The sequence below is a fragment of the Castor canadensis genome, chromosome 1 (assembly GCF_047511655.1).
Source record: "Castor canadensis chromosome 1, mCasCan1.hap1v2, whole genome shotgun sequence".
Taxonomy (NCBI): domain Eukaryota; kingdom Metazoa; phylum Chordata; class Mammalia; order Rodentia; family Castoridae; genus Castor; species Castor canadensis.
Window position 1 is genome coordinate 133,157,174 of NC_133386.1, and position 21,091 is coordinate 133,178,264.

A 21,091-nucleotide genomic window follows, 5' to 3' on the forward strand; every position below is an offset into this window, starting at 1 on the left:
TTTTTCACATCTTCTTTCCTTTTATTGAAAAAAATTTTAGAAAATGGCAGTTAATAAAGGGCACAAACAAATCAACAGGGATATACTGGTGGAAAACAGACAATATAAAACTAAAAATGCCATTGGCTTCTTTAATTGGTTAAGAGCACAAAATGTAACAGGCAGAAGGTCTCTCTTAAACAAATTAAAAAGCTGTTTTTTTTTTTAAATGAAATTCTCAAATCAGTTTTATACACACACCCACAAAAATGGTGTGCGAAGGAAAGCTGTCATACACAAGAAGTTGTATCCTGAATTCATCAGGGAAACTGTTGGTGAAGCAGGAATTAACACAAAGTTAGCAAGAGATTAACAATTTTTAAAAATTGAGTCTTCAAATGCTGCATGACACAAAGGTATACTATATAAAGTACTACTGGGTACAAAGGAAAAAGTCTGTACGGCTTTTAGCAAAAATGCTTTTCTAGAAAAGCAAATCAGAACACAATCAGCAGACCAAGGAAGCTACAGCTAGACATCAGAGCTACAACTTCTCGTGTCTGTGCTAGAAAATCCTGTTCATCCAGAATGGACTAAATTTTCAGGACAGAACAGGGACATTTTAAACATTTCTTATTTTACCCATGTTAAGTGCTTACCCCACCTCCCAACCCAATAATTCAGCATGATCCAGCAGAAAGAAGGCTGCTTTTAGAATTGGCTATTTTATTTTTCTTTCTGTGGCGAGACTGTCATGGAGCCTGGATATTTCAGGTTCATATGCATCCATGACCAGTGTCCCGCTGTGGTCAAAAAACTTAGCAATGGACTTGGTGAACTCGGCTTCCCGCTGCTGCTTTGTTCTCCCACTGATGAAGGTCAGCTTCAAGGTGTATTTGTCATCGAACCTAAGCATCAGGGCAAAGATAACAAAAACCAGAGAGTCAACCAGAAGCAATACAAGTGTTTTTGAAGGATGGGAAAAAGCTGGCACTTGTGATACAGGTACCTCACACAACATTTTAAACAAAAACCACCCAGGGGTCCTAACTGCCTTCAAGATACTAATTCTGAGTATACCTCCCTTAACTTGTCATAAACTGTTAAGCCATATGAATCATCTTCTCTCACCTATGGACTCTGTATTTGCCATGATCTCCTATCTCACCTGACTAGTTCTCATTTGTTAACAACATACGTGGCCATAAAACTTTCCTGGGCAAGTCTTCCTGAACCCACCCAATCTGGGTCACAAGTGTTATCTTCTTCCTCAGCCCCTTCAATCAATATTCAACTCAAATACTCAGTACCTATACATGCCTAGTCTAACTGAGGCAAGCTAGCAAACAGGGAAAATAATAACTCACTATGGGACTCCCTTTTGTTAACCAACGTGGTATCTTCATGCTAGATTTTTTTCACTATTCCCCCAGCACCACCCTGAACCATCTCAAAAGCAATAAATCCCCTCTAAGTTGTAAAAATCTTTTGCAAAACAGTGTCCAAAGAGGTGCCTCTGGGTCTGGCTTCCCTGGCAAAAGGAGGCCTGCCCCAAATTTGACCTCTCAAACAAAGTCCTCTACTTAAGACTTTGTAATACAATTAAAAGCCTAAAAATTAACATAAGCACATGGGCAGAATACCCCCGAGTTACATGATAAGGCTGTGTTAATTAAGCCTGCCAGCCACCCTAGCCCCTACCTAAGGACTGAACAGATTTTTCCCACCTTATAACTTATCACATGCCACCTGGAAGGAGCACATTGCTTCTCTTGCAGTACTTTGTCTTACTCTTCCTTCCCTTTTTTTTCAATAGAGTTTTGCTACTGTGTCTCTGTCCAGTTCTCTGTTCTGGTGACACAAGAACTTGGGATCTTCTGGACTAGTGTTGTCTTGGATCACTCAGCCTGGTAACAATGACAGGCTCCCATGCTATCAACAAAATGATCTGTATTCAAATGATGGCTATACAGTCGTGCTCTTCACCAGACTGGGGGGTTCTTGAGGGCAAGGATTTTTGTCTTGTTTTCTACCCTTATTTATGAATAAATGAAGAATCCTTGTTTTTAAAGAGCACTCCCCTCCCCCAATTCTACATTGCTTAGCCCTTGCAATCTGTTAACAATCAAATTCTGGGTTCTACTGACCCCTGAGGCCTACTGCTTTACTACATGAACTCCAGAGAAGAGGGTAATTTAATAGTTTATTGACACCAGTTTCTGATAGGCTGACACCCTCACCAACTGTTCTGGTCACCATTTATGAGAGCATATTAGCAGACTGTCAAGTTAGCATCATCTTTAGATGAAGAAACAGCTTGTCCAGGCTCTATTTCTGCATGTCTAAAGTGGGAAAATCTCCACTTGCTTTTAAGATTACTGTTATGGTTAGAATTGTGCTTACTGTTAACTAGTGCTCAAATTATTGATCTAGGGAGTAACTTCGAACTTGGGTAACTAGTAGTAAAGCTCCCTGAACTTTCCAATACCTCAAAGGATGTCCTCAAGTTCTGGCCATTTGTACTAACTGACATCACAGTAATTTTGGACTTTTGGGTTTGTGTGTGTGTGGCACTACTGGAGTTTAAACTCTGGGCCTTATGATTTTAACCACTTGAACCATCCCTCCAGTTCTGGGTCCAGTTTTAGTGGCAGTTACATTGCTTTAATAGCAGGACATGATCTGATGAGCTATGATCTGATGCATTTTGGAAATATTCATTAGTTCATGTATCTATTGAGCTCTACCTATATGTGTCAGGAAGTTGTAGATACTAAGGATCAACTGAAGTGAATAATACAAATGTTTGGCTTCTAGGACTTTGATTTTAATGTGAGTAAACAGACAAGAAGAAAAACTGAGCCGCGCATGGTGGCTCATATTGTAATCCTAGCTACTCACAAGGGAGAGAACAGGAGGATCACCACTGGAGACCAGTCTGGGAAAAAGTTCATGAGACTCCATCTCAACCAATAAAAAGCTGGGTGAGGTTGCATGTACCTGTCATCCCAGCTAAGCCAAAAGCTTAAACAGAAGGATCTCAGTCCAGGCCCACCTGGGCATAAATTCAAGGCCCTATCTGAAAAATACCTAAAGCAATTGAGGGCTGGGGCATGGCTCAAGTTGTAGAGTGCCTGCCTAACAAGTAAATTAGGCCAGGAGTTCAAACTTAAGTACTATCAAAAAAAAAAAAAAAAAAAAAAAAAAGGAAAGAAAAAAAAAAAGTACGTTCTTTTAAATATAATAATCAGGAATAGCTTCACTAAGTAAATGCTTGAGTAGAGCTCTAGAAAAGGTGAGAGAACAAGTTATCTGAGAAAAGAATACTCTAGGCAGAGGTAGTAGCAAGTACAAAGGCAAGAACAAGCCAAGGTGAGCAGAATAAAGTGGGAGAGGATGAGAGCCATAGGGGGTGAGTATGTGTTGTACATGTAATGTAGAGTGCACAAATGAGGTATCTGTGAACCGTTAAGTCATCTTTAGGAAATTACCTTTTTTATAGATTTGAGAGTTTGAGTTAATGTGACTTACAGTTTTGAAGGATCCCTGTGCCAGCTTTGCTGGCAATGGGCTATGGGCAGAGAAAGTAGCTGCAGGGGTCCATCAGAATATCCTGATGGTAACATTAAGTGAGAGATTAATGGCAGCAATGGGGATGGTAAATGGTCAGACTGAACACATTTAGTTGGTAGACCTAACAGAGTAAAGAAGCTGCAGTCCAAATGATTCCCAAGTTTGGTAAGAATGGAACTGCCATTGAGGGGAAAACTGAAAGGAAGAACAGGCTTAGAGAACAGAGACAGGTTTTAGACATGCAAACTTCAGGTGCCTAGGAGAATTCAATGCTCAAGAAAGAGCTGGGATATGCCTACAGTTCAGAGAAGAGGTACAGAATAAAAAGTGTAGACTTAGAGATCTTTATTATGTAGAAGCTATTGAAAATTCACATTAATACTTCACCTAGCAAGTGAATATAAAGAAGTAGCTCTAGGAATAAGCCCTGGTGGCATTTCAAATTTAGAAGTGAAAATGACAAGTCTCAAAGGAGAATGAAGACAAGATACAAAGAAAATTCGAAGAGTATGGTATCCTAGAAGCCTAGTTTTAAAAAAAAAAAAAAAAGGAAGATAGTAACCAACCAAATGCAGACAATAGGCCACAAAGGATGGGAAAGAGAAGACAGGAGCAGATCCAAGTGATAACAGAAGAGGAAAAGCGGAGCAGAGAAATGAGAAGCCCATGTGAGGAACTAAGGGCAAAGAAAATTTTTTTTCAGTTGGAAGAATTTATAATATGCTTGTATGTTAGAAGGAATGACCCAATAGGGAGAAGGGGCAGGTAAGAGAAAAGGGACAGGATCAAGTGAACCAATGAAAGGAAGGCTTTACAGAGGAACTTGGAAAGAAGAAAGAGTGAATATGATGGACACTGTATCCATCACAGAATATGTAAGAATAATGATGGAAGACTTCTGATTTCCTGTCTTTTCAACAAAAGAAAACAGAGAAAAGACAGGAAAAGAGGCAGAGGAGGTCTGGAGGTAACAGAAGGTATGAAAGATACTACAAGATAGTAAAAGAATAACTGACTACAGAAATACAGCGGGATCCAAGCCAGGTAAAGAAGGGGGAAAAAGACAATGAAAAGTTGGTGGACTCAATGGATTACAGGTGTCACTGGAACTGAAGACCCATTTGGGAGAACAGTAGAATAACTAAAAACAGGAAGCGATGGTCTAAGTGGGATAGTTGAAACTGAAATGAATAAAGGTAATTAGTTATCAATAATAGCAAAGTCTAGGGTTTACCTGTGGAAATAAGTGCTTAACAAATGGTAGAAGCCAGGAGCAGGTGATTCAAACCCATAATCCTGCTATGCTTCTTAGGAGGCAGAGAACCAGACGACTGTGGTTTTCGAAGTCAGCCCCAAGGCAAATAGTTCCCAAGACCCTATCTCAAAAATACCCAACACAAAACAGGACTAATGAAGTGGCTCAAGTGGTAGAGTATCTGCCTAGCAAGCATGAGGCCCTGAGTTCAATCTCCAGTACCACCAAAAAGAAAAAGAAACAGTAGAAAACAAGAATTGGAGAAGATGTAAAACAGAGGCCAGAGTACTGGAATAATCATCTATGTGGACACGTAAACCACCAAGACTTTATGAAAGGACATACATTAGACAGTTCCCATGAGTCAGGAGCTATCTTCAGGAAAAGAGTAGGTCTGTATTTACCTGCAGTGAGGAGGAAAAGAAGTGCCAAAACATGATGACATGCAATTTAAAGTGATGTTTTAGGGACAGATGTAGATGAACTGGAAGCAGCAAAGTGAAGAAAAAGGGAGATTAATCTCCATCTCTACTATCAGGGTCATGAAAGCTATGAGACAAACATCAGTCACCACTTGTGGAGTGCAGGGAAAATGTGCCTTCAGGTTTTGCTTAGAACATGAAAAAGAAGAATATTTTCAGAGAGGAGACTAGGTTGTAAGGGATTCTGTAGATGGCCAACAATAACTTGGTTACAAATTAGGAGACCAAGGCTGCAGCCAAGCCCAGGTGCATTTCAATCATTCACACAACAAAATTTTCTATACATCTAAACTATGCCAGACTTTGGGCTAGGTCTGGGAACTCAGAGGTATATGAGACAGTCCCTTCCTGGGCTTTAGTATCTAGTATATAACAAATGGTAAAGGAGCTCACACTAAGAAGCAAAGGGTGAAACGCAGGAGACGACACAGACATGCACACAACTCCACATAATCAGGTGTAGCACAGGTAACAAGAGAGGGTTTTGTTTTTAGTTAGGGACTAAGAGTATGAATTCTGTGCTCCAACTTGGGATGGAACTCCTACTCTAGCACTTTTGGGCTGTATGATCATGGAAGAATTAATTTAACCTTTTGGGCCTGTGTTCTTATCTATAAATGGGCATTCTAAGGTTTAAATGAGATAATGCATTTAGTACAATACCAAATACATAATAACTGTTTAACAGATGTTTGCTATTACAATGGGCACCTCATCTTTCCAACAATTCTAGGGAGTCATTTTTTACCTTACTAAAGCACAGCAAGTTTACATGATTTACCAAAAGCCATACAGCTAGAAAAGGACTGACTGGACGATGAACCCAGTTCTGAGTACCTATAAACACATGTGTGTCAGATACACAAAATTATATTATACTCATCATCAATCAGGAGGAGACTCTAGATTGTACTTTTTAGAGTTGTATACAGCACTCTGCTCTAGAGATTCTTGGCTGCATTCACATTGCAGTAAGGATCACAGAAGACATAGATAACTGATTCATATCTTTGGTCTTTATTAATTGGCCACAAAGAAAAATGAATCATTCTTCCTCCAAAGTACTTTCTGGCCCGGTTTTATCTTTAGAGCATTTCTATGATAATGCAGTAATGCAGTCTCAGAATTGCAGAACCAGGAAAAACTTTCTAGATTATTCATACCCACTTCTTCATTTTATGCAACTAATACTATGATTTGCATAGAGCAGGCACACAATAATCCACTGCTAATAATGACAACACCCCAGGGCAAATTCAACACCAGGAATAATGACTGTAAGGATAATCATTACCTTTTGAGACTGGAGGATAGCTGCCAAATATCATCGGGATCCATCCCTGTGGGATCTTTCCTGTGGGCCACGAGAAAGATGCTCTTCTCCTTATATGAGGTATAAATGGTCAGAATCCCCATCATCACAAAATAGGTTCAAATAAAGTTAAGGGGAAAATATACAAACAAAAGAGAAATAACAAAAACTGACAAGCAAAAGTCCTCAAAATTTTCATGTGGTCCTAAAGAAGACAGTTTTGCCTTACTGCAAAAGCACTGATATGTTAACTATTTCATTTTCATCCTTTCTTTATGTGCCAAGACAAACAAGGTTCTCTCTGGTAATTCTCCACAAAAAAAGGGCTAGGGGCTTGGCTCAAGTGGTAGAGGGTCTGCCTGGCAAATGTGAGGTCCTGAGTTCAAACACCAGTACCACCAAAAGGTAATGACCATTCTTACAGTTTTACTCTTATCTTTTCCATTCACAGAAAACAGGCAGAAGATGCTGTTACCTAGCTTATCAAGATTTTATTATAATTTGTGCTAATTTCTCTAATAAAAAACCTAGCCAGGCATGTGGTGGCACACGGCTATAATCACATCACTTGGGAGGCTGAGGCAGGAGGACTGTAAGTGCTACATGAGATCCTGTCTCAAACCAGAAAGAAAAACAAAACAAACAAATTATTAATAGTCACAGTAGACTTGACCATGTTTTTCAACCAATTTCAAAGGTCATTAGAAGATAAGTGAATTTCCCTCTCTTTTTTGGGAAGTACTGGGGGTTTGAACTCAAGGTCTTGTACTTGCCCAGCAGGCACCCTTACCACTTGAGCCACACCTCCAGCCTGACAAATGACATAGGGTCTTTTTGCTGGGGGCTGCTTCAAACTGCAATCTTCAAAAAAGTTTCTTATTAGCACAAAAACACAAACACCTTGGAGTTCAAATCCATGTGTGTGAACCAGAAGTTCTTAATCCCACTGTAACACAGGTCTAACTCATACCTCATGCTCAGGAGCTGAGGCCAGACCTTTAGGTTCAAGGAAACTGACACAGATCTGAACCTCTAAAATCCAGTGCTTTTCTAATCTGGAACAAGTGGCTTAAATCAGGTTGGTCTAATGGGTAAAGTTCTGAGCTACAAGTGAGAAGAGCTGGGTCTCACTGTGTGATTTTTGCTAGTAAGTGCTCATATGATTATAAAAACCTCTACATTAATTATGTGCTCTACAGATAAAATAACTATATAAACCTAAAATATCAACACCACCACACAGATTTACAGATGCTCACAGCTCATGCTAAATTCTAAAATTGGCAAAGCTTAAGATAAAAGTTTTTTATAAGAAGCAGAGAGAAGTAACAGTATAGATTTTTTAAAAAAATTGTTACTAGAAAACAAACCTAAACACAAATAAAGGATATGATATGACACATAAAGCCAAAACTGGCTTGGACTCTGGAAAGGGGTGCATATAATCCCAAATCAATGCTACTATGGCAAAGAAACAGGAGATGGTACAGATGGTGAGGCGACCGTCAATTAGACCAAAATTCTCCACATACTTATACTTTTCCAGAAGTACCTAGTAAGAAGAACAAGAGCTCAATGTAACAGGAGTGCTTCTTTCCTAGCATCTGCTTTTATTCTTGATTTCCATGATAAAAAGTTATGTTGAGAACTATATGAATTATCAGAGTTCTCTCCAACTGTTATATTTTCACTCTAAACAAAGAAGAATTAAATTGTTTTTAAAGGATCCAGAAAAAAATAAACACCAACTCCTTGTAATTTTTTTTTTTTTAAGTCTCACCTGTTCCCATAGGATATAGCTAAAAATTGCTTTTCCCTTTTCAAATGGAAAGACCACTAATCATGGATGAATGTCTTTATCTTCTCTCAACCCTCTTGGTTCTAAGCTAATTAATATCAAAACAATTATCGATTTTCTTGAGATAGCCAACATCTGTATCTTAACATATTATTCCCTATTTATTCTGTGAGAATTTTAGAGATTGCTTTCTGGCTAAATTTTTAACATTGAAAATTATGGTCTCTCCAAGTAAGAGAAGAAAAAGACCCTCCAAGAGATGCGCCATCACTTGTATATATGCTCATAAATCCTGCCTCCAGAAAGTACCTTTTTGGCAGAATCATCCAGAGAGTTTTTCACAGCTGATCCATCCCACTTGTCAATTTTTACAGGCTTATCATCAATCTTCCACTGTGAAACAAATAGAAAAGTTGTGCATAAAGAAACCTGGTATCTTATTGAAAATAAAATGAGCTACTTTCTAAGAGTAACCTCAAGCACATTCAACATTTATTCTGTCTTCTGATGCTGGAGAGCTAAAACAATGAAAGATGAGGTTGAAGGAACTAGGATCAGTGCTACTCATATGACATTGCTAGTGTCCATGCAGAAAAGTCAAAATCTGTAAGCCCAGAGACAACACACATGTGGGCTACACAGATTCTAAGTGTGAACTCTCATCCAACCCCGTCTTACCCAAATGTGAGTATAGAAAATAACTACCTTAGTCCATCCTTTCATTCTGTGACCACAAAACTCAGAAAATATAGACACAGGAATTTACAAAATGGGAAGGGTCTCCTTAAATACACTTTTGTCAGCTAACAAATTATATTTTATCAGCATGTCTTAACTTTAAGACAGTAAATCCAGTATATAGTAAGATCACCTTACTCATAAATTACACCAGTATTGACCAAATGTGATTAAAAAAAAAAAATTCCTGTGCATGCATCATCAGCTCATCTGATAGCTGCGTAACTCTGTCTCTAGTTATTGTTAGTTATGTTTAAATCACTGAGTGACCTGCTGAATGTTTCCTGCCGTTAATTTTGTGAAAATATGCCTCTCAAAAAGCAAATGTTGCCCCCAAAGCAAGGTAAATGTTAATCCTCTCAAGCCAAAGAGGGCCACACAGCATGCTTAATTTAAGTGATAAATGAAAAACTTAGGTTTGTTGAAAGGTGGCATGTGTTTAGCAGAAGATGGGCAGCACTGAGGGATAAATGAATCAAGCATCTGAAATATCTGAGATAAAGAGTATGAAATAAGACCTACTTTTTGGTGAGCAGTATTAGCATATAGTTTTTGTGATGGTAATTTAGCCTACTCCATGCAATTTCAAGTTATGGATGTTCAGACCTACCATATGTATGATATAGATAAGCTTGAGTAATTTTAGAGTATAGAACTCTATATATTCTGACCATTTATGGTTTATCTTGAACAGTGGTCTTCTTGGAACCATATACCCATAGATACCAAGGGTCCACTATAATTTGTTGAAAAGAAGGCTAAATTTTCAACTGTAAACCAAGTCCCTGAAAACAGTCCCATCATTGGTTAGTTATGTGACTTTGGATTTCTCATCTACAGACACTTAGAAAGTTTTCCAAATATTGCTGTTCATGGGCAAGCGATTCTTTCATATGTTGTTGAATGTTCAAAATGTTACAAGATCTACAAAAACTAATTCAGGATTCTGGAATCAACTTGCACTTCTCGGAAATTTTCTGTAACTGCATATTCAAGGCTAACCACTGAAATATTGTTTATAGTAGCTAAAAAAAAAAACCTGGAAGTAACTTTTCATTCTAGGGCAGTAACTATGGTACATCCAGATAGCCTTAAAGGTAGAATGATATGGACGTGTGCCTTAAAATTCTCCATCAGAGGTAAATGTACTGCATGGAAATTTACTCCATATATATGAATGTGGTTTAAGAGGAGCACAGTACTATAAATAATCTGGTAAGTCTGTCTTGTATAGATGACAACAGCCAACTCAAGTTTTTAAAATCAAATAAACGAATATTGTATTTCATAAAAGTTACAAACAGCTTGGGCAGAGCATTTCACTAGCATGTGTGAGGCCCTGGGTTTGATCCCAGCAGAGGAAGGGAGGGACAGAGCAGGAAAATTCCAAACTCACTTGCTTTTAGAATGGATTATTTTACTGAAAGACAGAAAATGTTTCTATCTCATCAACTTTTTTTTTGTTTTTTGGATTGTGATTTTATAGACTTATACATAAACAAGAAAAAAAATGAAGTTTGTTGAGAGGCAAAAACGTAAACTAAAATCATCATTCTTAAAGAGATTAATAGTCAACAACCTTTCCTCCTTTGGTATCTTCTAAAAACAACTCATGCTACTCATGGTAGCATTTTGCGATACTGATTTCCATAACCTGCCAGTCTACAAATCAAATACAACACCTAACTTTAAAAACGCAAATTCAACCAGGAAGAAAATAACAGGTTTTATAGCCAAACACCTAGCTCATATGCACTCAGCTGTGCAAATTCCATTTTTATAACCACAAGCAAAAAAAAAGAAAAAAAGAACTTGTAGAGCCAAACCCACAACAGAATTTGGTTTGTGGAATAAAGTCATTAAAAATTTTTAGGTCATTCCAAAAAGAAAAACCACATTCCTATAGTCAGCTAGCCACTTATCACTGTCTGAGGCACTTCCCAGAAAAAAAAATTTGTCTGTACATTTCACAGAACAATTTCTTAGTGATGTTGAGGGGGGCAAATGCAGGAGCAGCCATTACAGCATGTGTTGAACACCCTCAGCTCTAATTTCACTGGTTCCTAGAAGCAATCTTCGGTAAGAACAGGCACATTTCTAGTGAATTATATAAATAATAAGAAAGGCTATAGTTTTATAAAAGGAAGAGATAGGAACAGCATCCATTTTAGTTGTGAAAAAAAACTTTAGCACATTTCAAAGCAAACAGGATTTCTACTAAAACATAGAGAAATATCTGGAAGGGGGAGGATACTGACATTAGGTGCTCATTTTTCTGATTGTTATCTTCCCATCTCAAAAACTGTTCAACTAAAATGTGTATTACTCCTTGTGTTCTCTCTGCTGTTATCAGGATATTTTAGAACTATCTTCCTCACTCTTGTCTTTCTAAACACTAAGTTCAAACTGAATAAAAAGGAATAAAGACAAAGCAAAGGTTAGCTTCATGTGGGACCTCCCAAGATAAATTACAAGGAAGGGCAGTATGTAGAAAGGAGTTAGCACAGGAATGAGATTCCACTGGACTGGGTGGCTCACATCTATAATCCCAGCTACTCAGATCAGAAGCAATATGGTTAGCCAAGGAAAGACCTCATCTCAAAAAGCTAGATGTGGCAGTACACACCTGTCACCTGTCATCCCAGCTACTCAGAAAGCTGAAGTAAGAGGACTGCAGTCCAATACTGGCCCTGGGGAAAAATGCTAAACTCTATAAAAAAAAATAACTAAAGCAAAAAAAAAAAAAATCGGGGGCATGGCCCAAGTGGTACGGTGCCCACCTAACAAATACAAGGCTGTGAGTTCAAATTCCCATACTGCCAAAAAAACCCCAAAAAACAAAAAAAATACCGCTAACAAAAAAACTGCTACCCTTAGAAAGACCAGTTTGCAAGGTTGGTCCTTGGCTGGCTTCTGGCAAATTTGCTGGGAAGCAGTTCCTACAGTGACAAAAAAAAAAATTCCCGGAATGGTAAGAGTGGTCCTTGGTGCCTAAATTGTTTAAATAATGTGAATTATGCCAAACATGTTTCCTTCTGGGAGTCTTGCATGGGCTGGGCAGAGGTGCACGGAGCTTCCAGGCAGATGACATCTCACATGTACTGTCACAACACTTGCTGCAGTGACTAAGCATGTTCTATGGGACTCCAATGGCAGAAAACAGTCTTGCACTTGGGCTTTCTGTGGACTTCATTTGACTTAGCTTTTCTATTTGTTGATTTTTGCCATGTATCCTTTCGCTGTAATAAATCTTCCCCATGAGTAGCACTATATGTTTAGCACAAATCATTAGTCAGGGTGGTCTTGGGGACCCCGATATAGGTGATACTGTATTGCCAACTCCATTCCTCTTCTCCTCCTCTCCTGCATTTTACAGGTATGTGCACATTGGGCATAATCAACAATCACATGAATTCATTGTTGTTATCTGTAACAAGGTCAAGTATGTACAAAGAGTAAAAAAAAAAAAAAAGAAGTCTGTAAGTTACTAAAATAATTGCATTCCTTGCTTCTCCTGGAGATCCTTACCATTGTCATTCCCTAGAGAGAGAAGGCTATTTTCATCTCCTTTAGCAGATTTTGGGGGTTTTACCTCTATCTCTTTTTAAGTTTATAATATTACTTCTTAATTTTTCAGTTTTTGACATCGTAGTATCTACTGACTTCTAACCACCCCCTGCTTTACCCACCTCTCCCAACATCTTTTAAATACAGATCAGAATTAATTTGGTATTAGATGTCTTAATTTCATCCAATCATATCTAAGAGTTTACATTATAAGCATGAAAGCTGTTCACAAATGAGTTCATGTACTATATAGAAATTGCCTCCTTGTGCCACTAACGGAAGAAATAGGACAGGGTTGAGCAAACCACAATCTTGATGCTAGATATGGCTAGATAGCTAGTTCAAAGAAAACGGGCATTTGGTAACCTTGATAGTATACCATGAAGATTCATTTATTATTCTTCACTGGACATTTGAATAATACAAAGTTCTACAAAGATATTTCACTGCAGGTATGACATCAAGAATTCAACTTTTGAAGTGTTTAGGAAGGTTTCCAAATATAACTCAAGTTTGAAGGGTATGTAAATAATTCATTAAGTCATTTCCAGAAATAAATGATTTGGGGGTTATAACCTTCTCCTGTGTGCCAAATGGGGGTCAGTCAAAAAAAAGCACAAAATCCTTGATCATGTCAAGCAAAACAAACTGTCCTGAGTATGACATAAAAGCATAAACATTTTCTATTTTACTTTAGTAATGGTGAAAGCAGAAGTTATGCAAGATATGAAAGATCTCAGTGGACTGCTTTGTAGAATTCCTTAGCTTAACAGCTGGACAGTTAAGATTCAAAGGGTTCTTCAAGTCACACTAAAGAGATATAGAAACCAGGGGGTGAGATTAGTTTCAATGGAAAGATCCCATTCTGATTTAGAGAACTGAGCATGGCTCCAGGAAAAACCAATCAACCTTTTCTCTTCCTTCTTTGGTCTATTCCAGTTATAAAGCAGATATAAGCTGCAAGAAGGAAAAGTGGTAGGAAATGGGGTACATGATTGAGGTACCATATCCCAGATGGTGTTGTGTGCAAGGCTAAAGAAACTGAACTTGACTGGGTGCAGTGGCTCACAGCTATAATTCCAGCTACTTGGGAGGCAGAGACAGGGAGGATCCTGGCTGAGGACCAATCAAAAACTTAAGTTAGATGCCATTTCAACCAATAAAGCTGAGTGTGATTGTGTGTGCCTGTCATCCCAGCTACACAGGAGATATAAACAGGATTGTGGTCCAGGACAGTTCAGGGAAAAACATGAGACACTGTTCAAAAAATAACTAAAAGCAAAAAGGTCTAGGGGTATGGCTCAAGTGGCAGAGTGCTTACCTAACAAGCAAGAGGCCCTAAGTTCCTGAGTTCAAACCTCAGTACCACCAAAAAACCTAAACCAAACCAAAACAAAAAACCTGAACTTTATTCTGAGACAGACAAGGGAGAATATTTTAAGCAGATAAATAATCAAAAAATTTCAAATCATTTTACTGGCAACCTGGTATATGGTCTGGAGGGAGGGTTACACCAGAGACAAACACATCAGATGGGGCCTGATGTATATGCAGAAATAACATTTCAACAGAGCCAATGGGGGTAGGGTGTGAAAAGGGAACATTTATGAAGTAGAATAAGCAGGACTTAGTGACAAATCAGTGAAAAGTAGCATGAAAGAAACAGATGATCACCTACTAAAATTAGGGCTTGGATGACTTGTTTGAACCATCACTTTCCAAGAGAAACACAGGAGGAAAGAGGATAAATACTCCTCTGTACATGCCGAAGTTTGAAATGTTTAAGTTCTATAGTTATATTTTACTTCCCTTTGATATCAGAATTCCATAAACCAAAATAAGGAGATAATGAAAACTGATGGCAGACCCAGAAGCTGAGATTACTGTTTAATTTCTATCTCTTCCCCTACCTCCCACATGAACACATTTGGCAAGAAAAAATTAAAAGTAGTAAGTTCAAAAATAAGGGGGAAAATGTTCAATTTGGGAAGAAAACAATGTCTATCTTGAGAATGTTGTCACCAAATTTAGATTCCAATTCAGAAAACTCATGGTATCACAAGATGATAGCTCTTAGCAACATACTGATCTTCAATTTCAATCTTTTTTAAAAATAAAAGTGGCCAAGAAATACCACAGTGAAAATTACTGGCTTATGAGTGCTTATTAGTGGTTGCATTTATCACTGTCGTTAGTTGGAGGTTCGAAATTACAACGTGTCAATTAAATTATGAACATGCATATTAGTGGCAACTCCAGAGAAACTGATTCTTAGATTTTTCTACTATATTTTCTGCTCTGCTACAAACTATATGATAGCAGTGGCCAGGCTGCCTCTACACCAGGACTCAAAAAGCCTACATTAGAGCAGATCTTCAGTGGCCAGCTCCAGTTACTGGGTCTATGGCTTAAACATTCTATCATTGATGTAATTATGACTGAGATCTAAGATAAAAAGGGTTCAAAGTAAAACTGCAGTGATAAAACTGTGAGATGAATCCTTATTCTTAGGAGGTGGCAGATCATGTACTACCTTAAGAACTGTAGGCAATCAGTTTAGAAAATGCAGCTGTATTATAAATCCCTTCATAAACTGCTAGTGGGAATGTAAAATGGTGTAGCCAGTATGGAAAAGTTTGACAGTTCCTCAGAAAGTCCATCATTGAACAGGGTGTGGTGGTGCATGCCTATAATCCCAGCACTCAGGAGACTGAGGGGAGGATGGTAAGTTTGAGGCCAGCCTAAGCTACATAGCATGACCTTGTCTCAAAAAAACAAAAAACAAACAAAAGAAGAAAAAAAAAGTTCAACAGTTACTGTACGACCCAATAATTTTACTCCTAGGTATATAATAAAGATAACTGAAAATGTCTATCCATACAAATTTATAGAAGAGTTATAATATAGCCAAAAGGTAGAAACAACTCAAATGTCAACTGATAGATGGATAAACAAAATGTGGTATATCTGTGTAAAGGAATACAATTTGGCCATTAAAAAAAATGAAATATTGATATATGCTATAATGTAGATTTCACTTACTAAAACATAAGTGAAAAGAAAAAGAAGGCAATCACAAAAGGCCCTACATTTTACAATTCTATTTATATAAATATCAAATCCAGAGACAGAAAGTAGATTTGAGGAAGCTGGGGGTGTAGTTTAGTGGTAGAGCCCTTGCCTAGCATGCATTGAGGCCCTGGGTTTGATCCCTAGTGGGCACGCATGAAAGTGTGCACACATCACACACACACACTAGGATTTGTGGATGCCAGGAGCTGGGAGGAGAAAATAGGGTGTGACTGCTAAAAGGGCATGGGGTTTATTTTTGATGTTGTAAACATATTCTGAAATTGTAGTTGGTGACAGTTACATTACCTTGTGAGTACACTAAAAGCCACTGCATTGTGAACTTTGTGAATTATATCTCAATTTAAAAAAACCTTATTTTTGTCTTTGTTTATGAAGTAATCCTTAACACTTCAAATTATTTGATTTTTCTCTTTATCCACCATTATGTGACACAATGTTATCACGTGTGCTAATTATTTTCACATTAATATTAATTTAATAACTAATAGACTCACTTAACCTCCATCTGCCCAGGTCTGTTTTGTCTTAGCTGTTGCCAGCACCACTTTTCTGTTCTTGCTACCCATCCTGTCAAGTCACAATAGTAGTTTTTCATATTATTTAACCTTTCCATAGTACTTAATCCACTGATTGCTTCTTCACCGAAATATTTTCTTTACTTGGCTTTCAGGACACTGTGTGCCCGATTTTCTTCCTCTTTTCATTCATTTCTCTTATTGGGTTTTTGCCTTCTTCCTGACCTATAAATACTGGCAAGCCCCTGAGCTCATCCCTGACCCACTCCTTTGTCTACACTCATCCCAAGGTGATAGCCAGTGTCATGGCTTAAATGACACGTATAAGCTGAAGAAGATCTCCATATTGGTATTTCCAACCTGGACTCTCTCAGGAGCACCAGAATTACATGTACAACTGCCATCACCATCTCTACTTAAATGCATAACAGGTTTATCAGACTTAAATGGCCGGAGTCAAACTTTTATTTCTGCTTACTCCTCAAAGTGCTTCTCTCTCAATCTTCCTCATTTCAATGAAAGGTATCTCCACTTATCCAGTTTAAGCCCAAAAGTTGTCCTTGAATTTTCTCTTTGCCTCACAGTCTACATTCAACCCATCATATTTTTCTGACTGTACACGGAGAACATATCCAGAATCTGACCAGTCATTTTCAACCCTGACATCACTGATAAAATGCAAAGGTAATAAATAGAGATGTGTACAAAAATCTACATGTTCAGGTTTCAATCCCAGAGAATCTGATTCAGGTCTGGAACGAGGTCCAGAAATTTTATTTTAAACTAATACCCAAGGAAATCTGATGTATACAGTGGACTGGAAAAAATTTATCTAAGGAAGCTGAAATTCAGAGTAACTGGAACAGAATTAGCAATATATGCATTTTGTTTAGTGCTTACTATGTGCCAATGCTATCTTTTAAGGTAAATTTATTTCCACTTTATAGATGAGGAATCTGAGGTATAAAAAGATTTACTAACTTGTCCAAGAACGTAAATCTGGTAAATGGCAAAGCCAGAATTCAAAGTTTAACAGACAAACCTGTTCTCAACTAAGATATAGAAGCTGTGCTTTAAGATCAGCAAGACAGAATCCTGGTATGAGGTTAAAAGGGTCTGGATATGGTTTCATAAGAGCATAGTTTAATATTATACACCAATTTTAATTGTCAAAAGAAATTAAGCAAGCAGTTATTCTTACAGCTTCCACACAGGAGAAAATACCCTGATATATTTTGGGGAAGGTAACAGTGCAGTGAAATAAGTCAAGTCATTTTATGATGGAGGCTAGAGATTAGATTTGCATACTTATTTTTAAAATCAAGAAACAAGAGTTGCTTTGTTCCAAAAGTCAGTTTCAGAGGAGCAGAAATTCACATCTGTTTAAAGAAAGCTAGAAGCACATTAGCATCTCTTTTACTATACTTCTTCATGGCAAATGAAACTACATCTGCAGAAACCAAAGAAAAGCCCTCTAAAATAAAGACAAAGCAAATGAAAGAGATTGTATTAAAACAAACAATCTCTCATTCCCATACACTAAAACCCTCTAGTCATTCACATCCTGCTTCCACTAAGGACAATTTTTCCATGTTCTCTCCCATACTACTCTCAGTTTTCAGAAATACAGAGGCATCATCCCTTAAAACTGTTTCTGGAGACTGAGATAGCATTTCTCTGCTCAATTCAATGCTGTTAAGTACTTACTCTGTTGATCACTGTAGGGAACCCTCATGGGAAACTGGACAAATACACATGGGTGGAACAATGTAAGATAGTATATGATATTAATTGATAGCTTCATTCCCGTGTGCAGTAAAGTGCTAGAGAAATTCAGAGGGGAATACTTCAATTTAAGGCTGAACTAAAGTTTTCCAAGAAAAAAACACTTAGAATAACTCTTGTTTATTTTCTTTCTTTTCTCCCTTACTTTGTAGTTAAATCTCCCAAGTGCTCTTCTGTGAGAATGTTTTATCTGTTTCCCCAACTCAAGTTGGGGTTCTCTCATCACCTCAACATTCCATTTTTATAAAGCCCTTTACAAAGAATATTTGTCAATATTACGCAATGTAATTTTTACAAGCCTGTATTATGTATGAACCCACAATGTATACTGTGACTACGAAATTAAGTTCAGTAATATGTGACTTTTAATGTACTACACAGAACTCAAACTTACCTGTCTTTTCATGAAATCCTATATACTAATATAGTACATAGCCTTATTACACTTCTAATTTCTACCTCTGTGAGCCAATTTTCCTAAAATCATTTTATATAGTCTCAAAAACTTTCAACAGCTTTCTACTCCTACTTCAAGCAATCCATGCCCCTCGCTAGTCTGATTCTACCTACTTGCCATTACAGTTCCCCTTCAATTAACTTAGAGAACATAAGGCACCATCACATTCTGTGTACCTTTGCCCTTTGCTTAAGAAGATTTTCCTACCCATATTGATACGCTTTTCTTCTGTCTCATACTAAGATCTAACCTCCACTCCCAGACATGAGGCTCTTACCCTTATCAATTAGATATCAAGGATCATTATCTCCTTGTCATTGGTACTTTTGTAAAAAGTACCCATTTGAATACAGCATGTACTTCCTTAAATACACTTAATATTTTGAGTACCCTATCTCTTCTATTCAGCAGTAGTCGCTGATAATTGGATTTCTTGATGTACTCCTCTACCATTACACATTACTATTAGACACTACAAGATACAGAGACTGCTGATGTGATTTGATTCTCCCCCCAAATCCAGAAACATAGGTGCCAGAGACTCTAATATTTTCAGATGAAAAAAAAGGGAAACTTAGTGAGGTTAAGTAACAATATTTATTACAGTCAGCTCTCTGTATCCAACCATGGATAGAAAATATTCAGGAAAAAAACTGCGTATGTCCTGAACACATACAGACTTTGCCATTCTATCTATCTTAAAAAACACAGTATAACAACTATTTACATAGCTTTTACTTTGTATTAGGTAGTATAAGTGATCTGGAGGTGATTTAAAGTACACTGGAGGATATATATAGCTTCCATGCAAATACTACACCATCTTATAAAGGACTTAAGCATCCTGGGATAGCAAAATCTGCAAGGACACCTACAACCAAACCTGCACAGACACCAAGAGGTACTATATTCAGTAATCTCTGCCTTAGCAGAATGCCCATGATTATTAATTGCTGGTGATAATCCAAGTAGAGAGTAGAAAAACAATCAGTGGGAAAGGATCGGCACAGACCCTGAAGTGCTCACCCAGCATGAAGGGAGGATTTGTATACAAAAATACCATGTCTTGAAGCAATTTACCAACCTAACCTCCAGAACACGTTCCTGTTTCTTAAGAAAGATTTGAGTTTGAAAGCATACAGGAGGCTAAGGCAGTAGAATCTTCAGTTGAGACCAGCCTGCGCTACACAGGAAGACTGTCTCAAATTCAAAACCAATGACACTCAAAAAGACAAGCAGAGGTGGGCTGTAGCTCAGTGGTAGAGGAAGATGGGAAGAAAGGCAAAACGATCTGATCTGAATTAGGTATCTCAACATGATCAGGTACTCATTTCTTAAGCATCTACCACATACCAGGCACAATGAAGTATGAAAGGTTTTCAATTAAAGTTAAGAAAAGCCTGTTTGCTATATTAAAGACACCATTCTTATCAAACCAGCCCAGGATCCTACCAGAACTGGAAGGTATCTTCAGGATACATTCAAGGTTAAATCCTTCAGTTTGCAGATGAATAAACAGATAAGGAAAACAAATATTTCAAGGTCACATAGCTAGGGTCAGAACATACCAGGACTCTGCTTTCCATACGCCTGTTTCTTCTAAGATGCTGTGCAATGGGAAAGAAAAAGGTCAATCTTTCCTTTTTTCTGTTCTTTCAAGACCTGTTGCTAGGACTACAATTGAACAACAGCAAAAAAGTCTGGACAGAGAGGGAAAGGAGCGAGAGCGAGCAGGTAGCAGTACACTTGGTGGCAAGCAAAGGGAGGAGAGAGAGGAGAGGGCAAGGAAGGCTAGAGGGAAAACGGAAAATTTTAACGCTTCCTGTGAGCCCAACGAGGTCAATCAGTACTCAAAAATTTTTATTTTTCGGTGTATCATGACAAAAATGCCTAGAAACTTCAGCACACAAAAGGAACACGTTGGAATCTGCAAGCGAGGGTGACGGTCGGAGGGAGATTAGGGGACACCACTTCGAGTAGATTCTTTTAATTCCTTTGGAGTTCAGTTTTCCCCGAACTAAAATGGGCACCTTCAATAGCGGCCCCAGTACAACGGAAAAGCGATGGCCAACGGAGAACCTGTGGTTGCCAGGAGTAAGGACCAGGAATAATTTTGAGAAGGAAAGAAGGCCTTGAGAGGAGAAGGACTGGGTATGAAATGTGGAGAGGCACGGCTACATGCGTGCGTAGGTGTGCTAGACAAAAGCTCTGTTCAAGAAACCTCAGAAAATAAGAGTGGCGGGGATGGGAAGGTGGGTTCGCCGCCTCCCAGGACTCCCCAGGGTTTGTAAGTTCCCCAGAAATCGGCTCCTCACCTTATCCAACAAACCACTGCGGCTGCTGCCTGCCCCAGAGCTGGGGCCACCCCCAGCTCCACTAGTACCTCCGCCACCACCGCTTCTCCCGCCTTGTGCCGCCGCCGCCGCCATCTTGTCTGCCTCGGCGTCTCCCTCCCCTTCGACTTGTCGGAAGACAATTGGTTGAAGCTGTAGGCGTGACGCGCTGCCCATCGGAATCCGTAGTTCTAGACGTGCTGA

General features: G+C 38.3%; 1 protein-coding gene across 1 annotated transcript; it reads right to left on the minus strand.

The window, feature by feature from the left end:
* Nucleotides 1-21,079, minus strand: Spcs2 (signal peptidase complex subunit 2). Its single transcript, XM_020184307.2, has 5 exons — nt 20,870-21,079; nt 8,709-8,792; nt 7,993-8,153; nt 6,584-6,718; nt 1-887 (listed from the first exon to the last, which is right to left on the minus strand). The coding sequence occupies exons 1-5, from the start codon at nt 21,062-21,064 to the stop codon at nt 701-703; spliced, it is 762 nt and encodes a 253-aa protein (XP_020039896.2). The 5' UTR covers nt 21,065-21,079; the 3' UTR covers nt 1-700.
* Between the last annotated feature and the right edge of the window lie 12 nt (nt 21,080-21,091).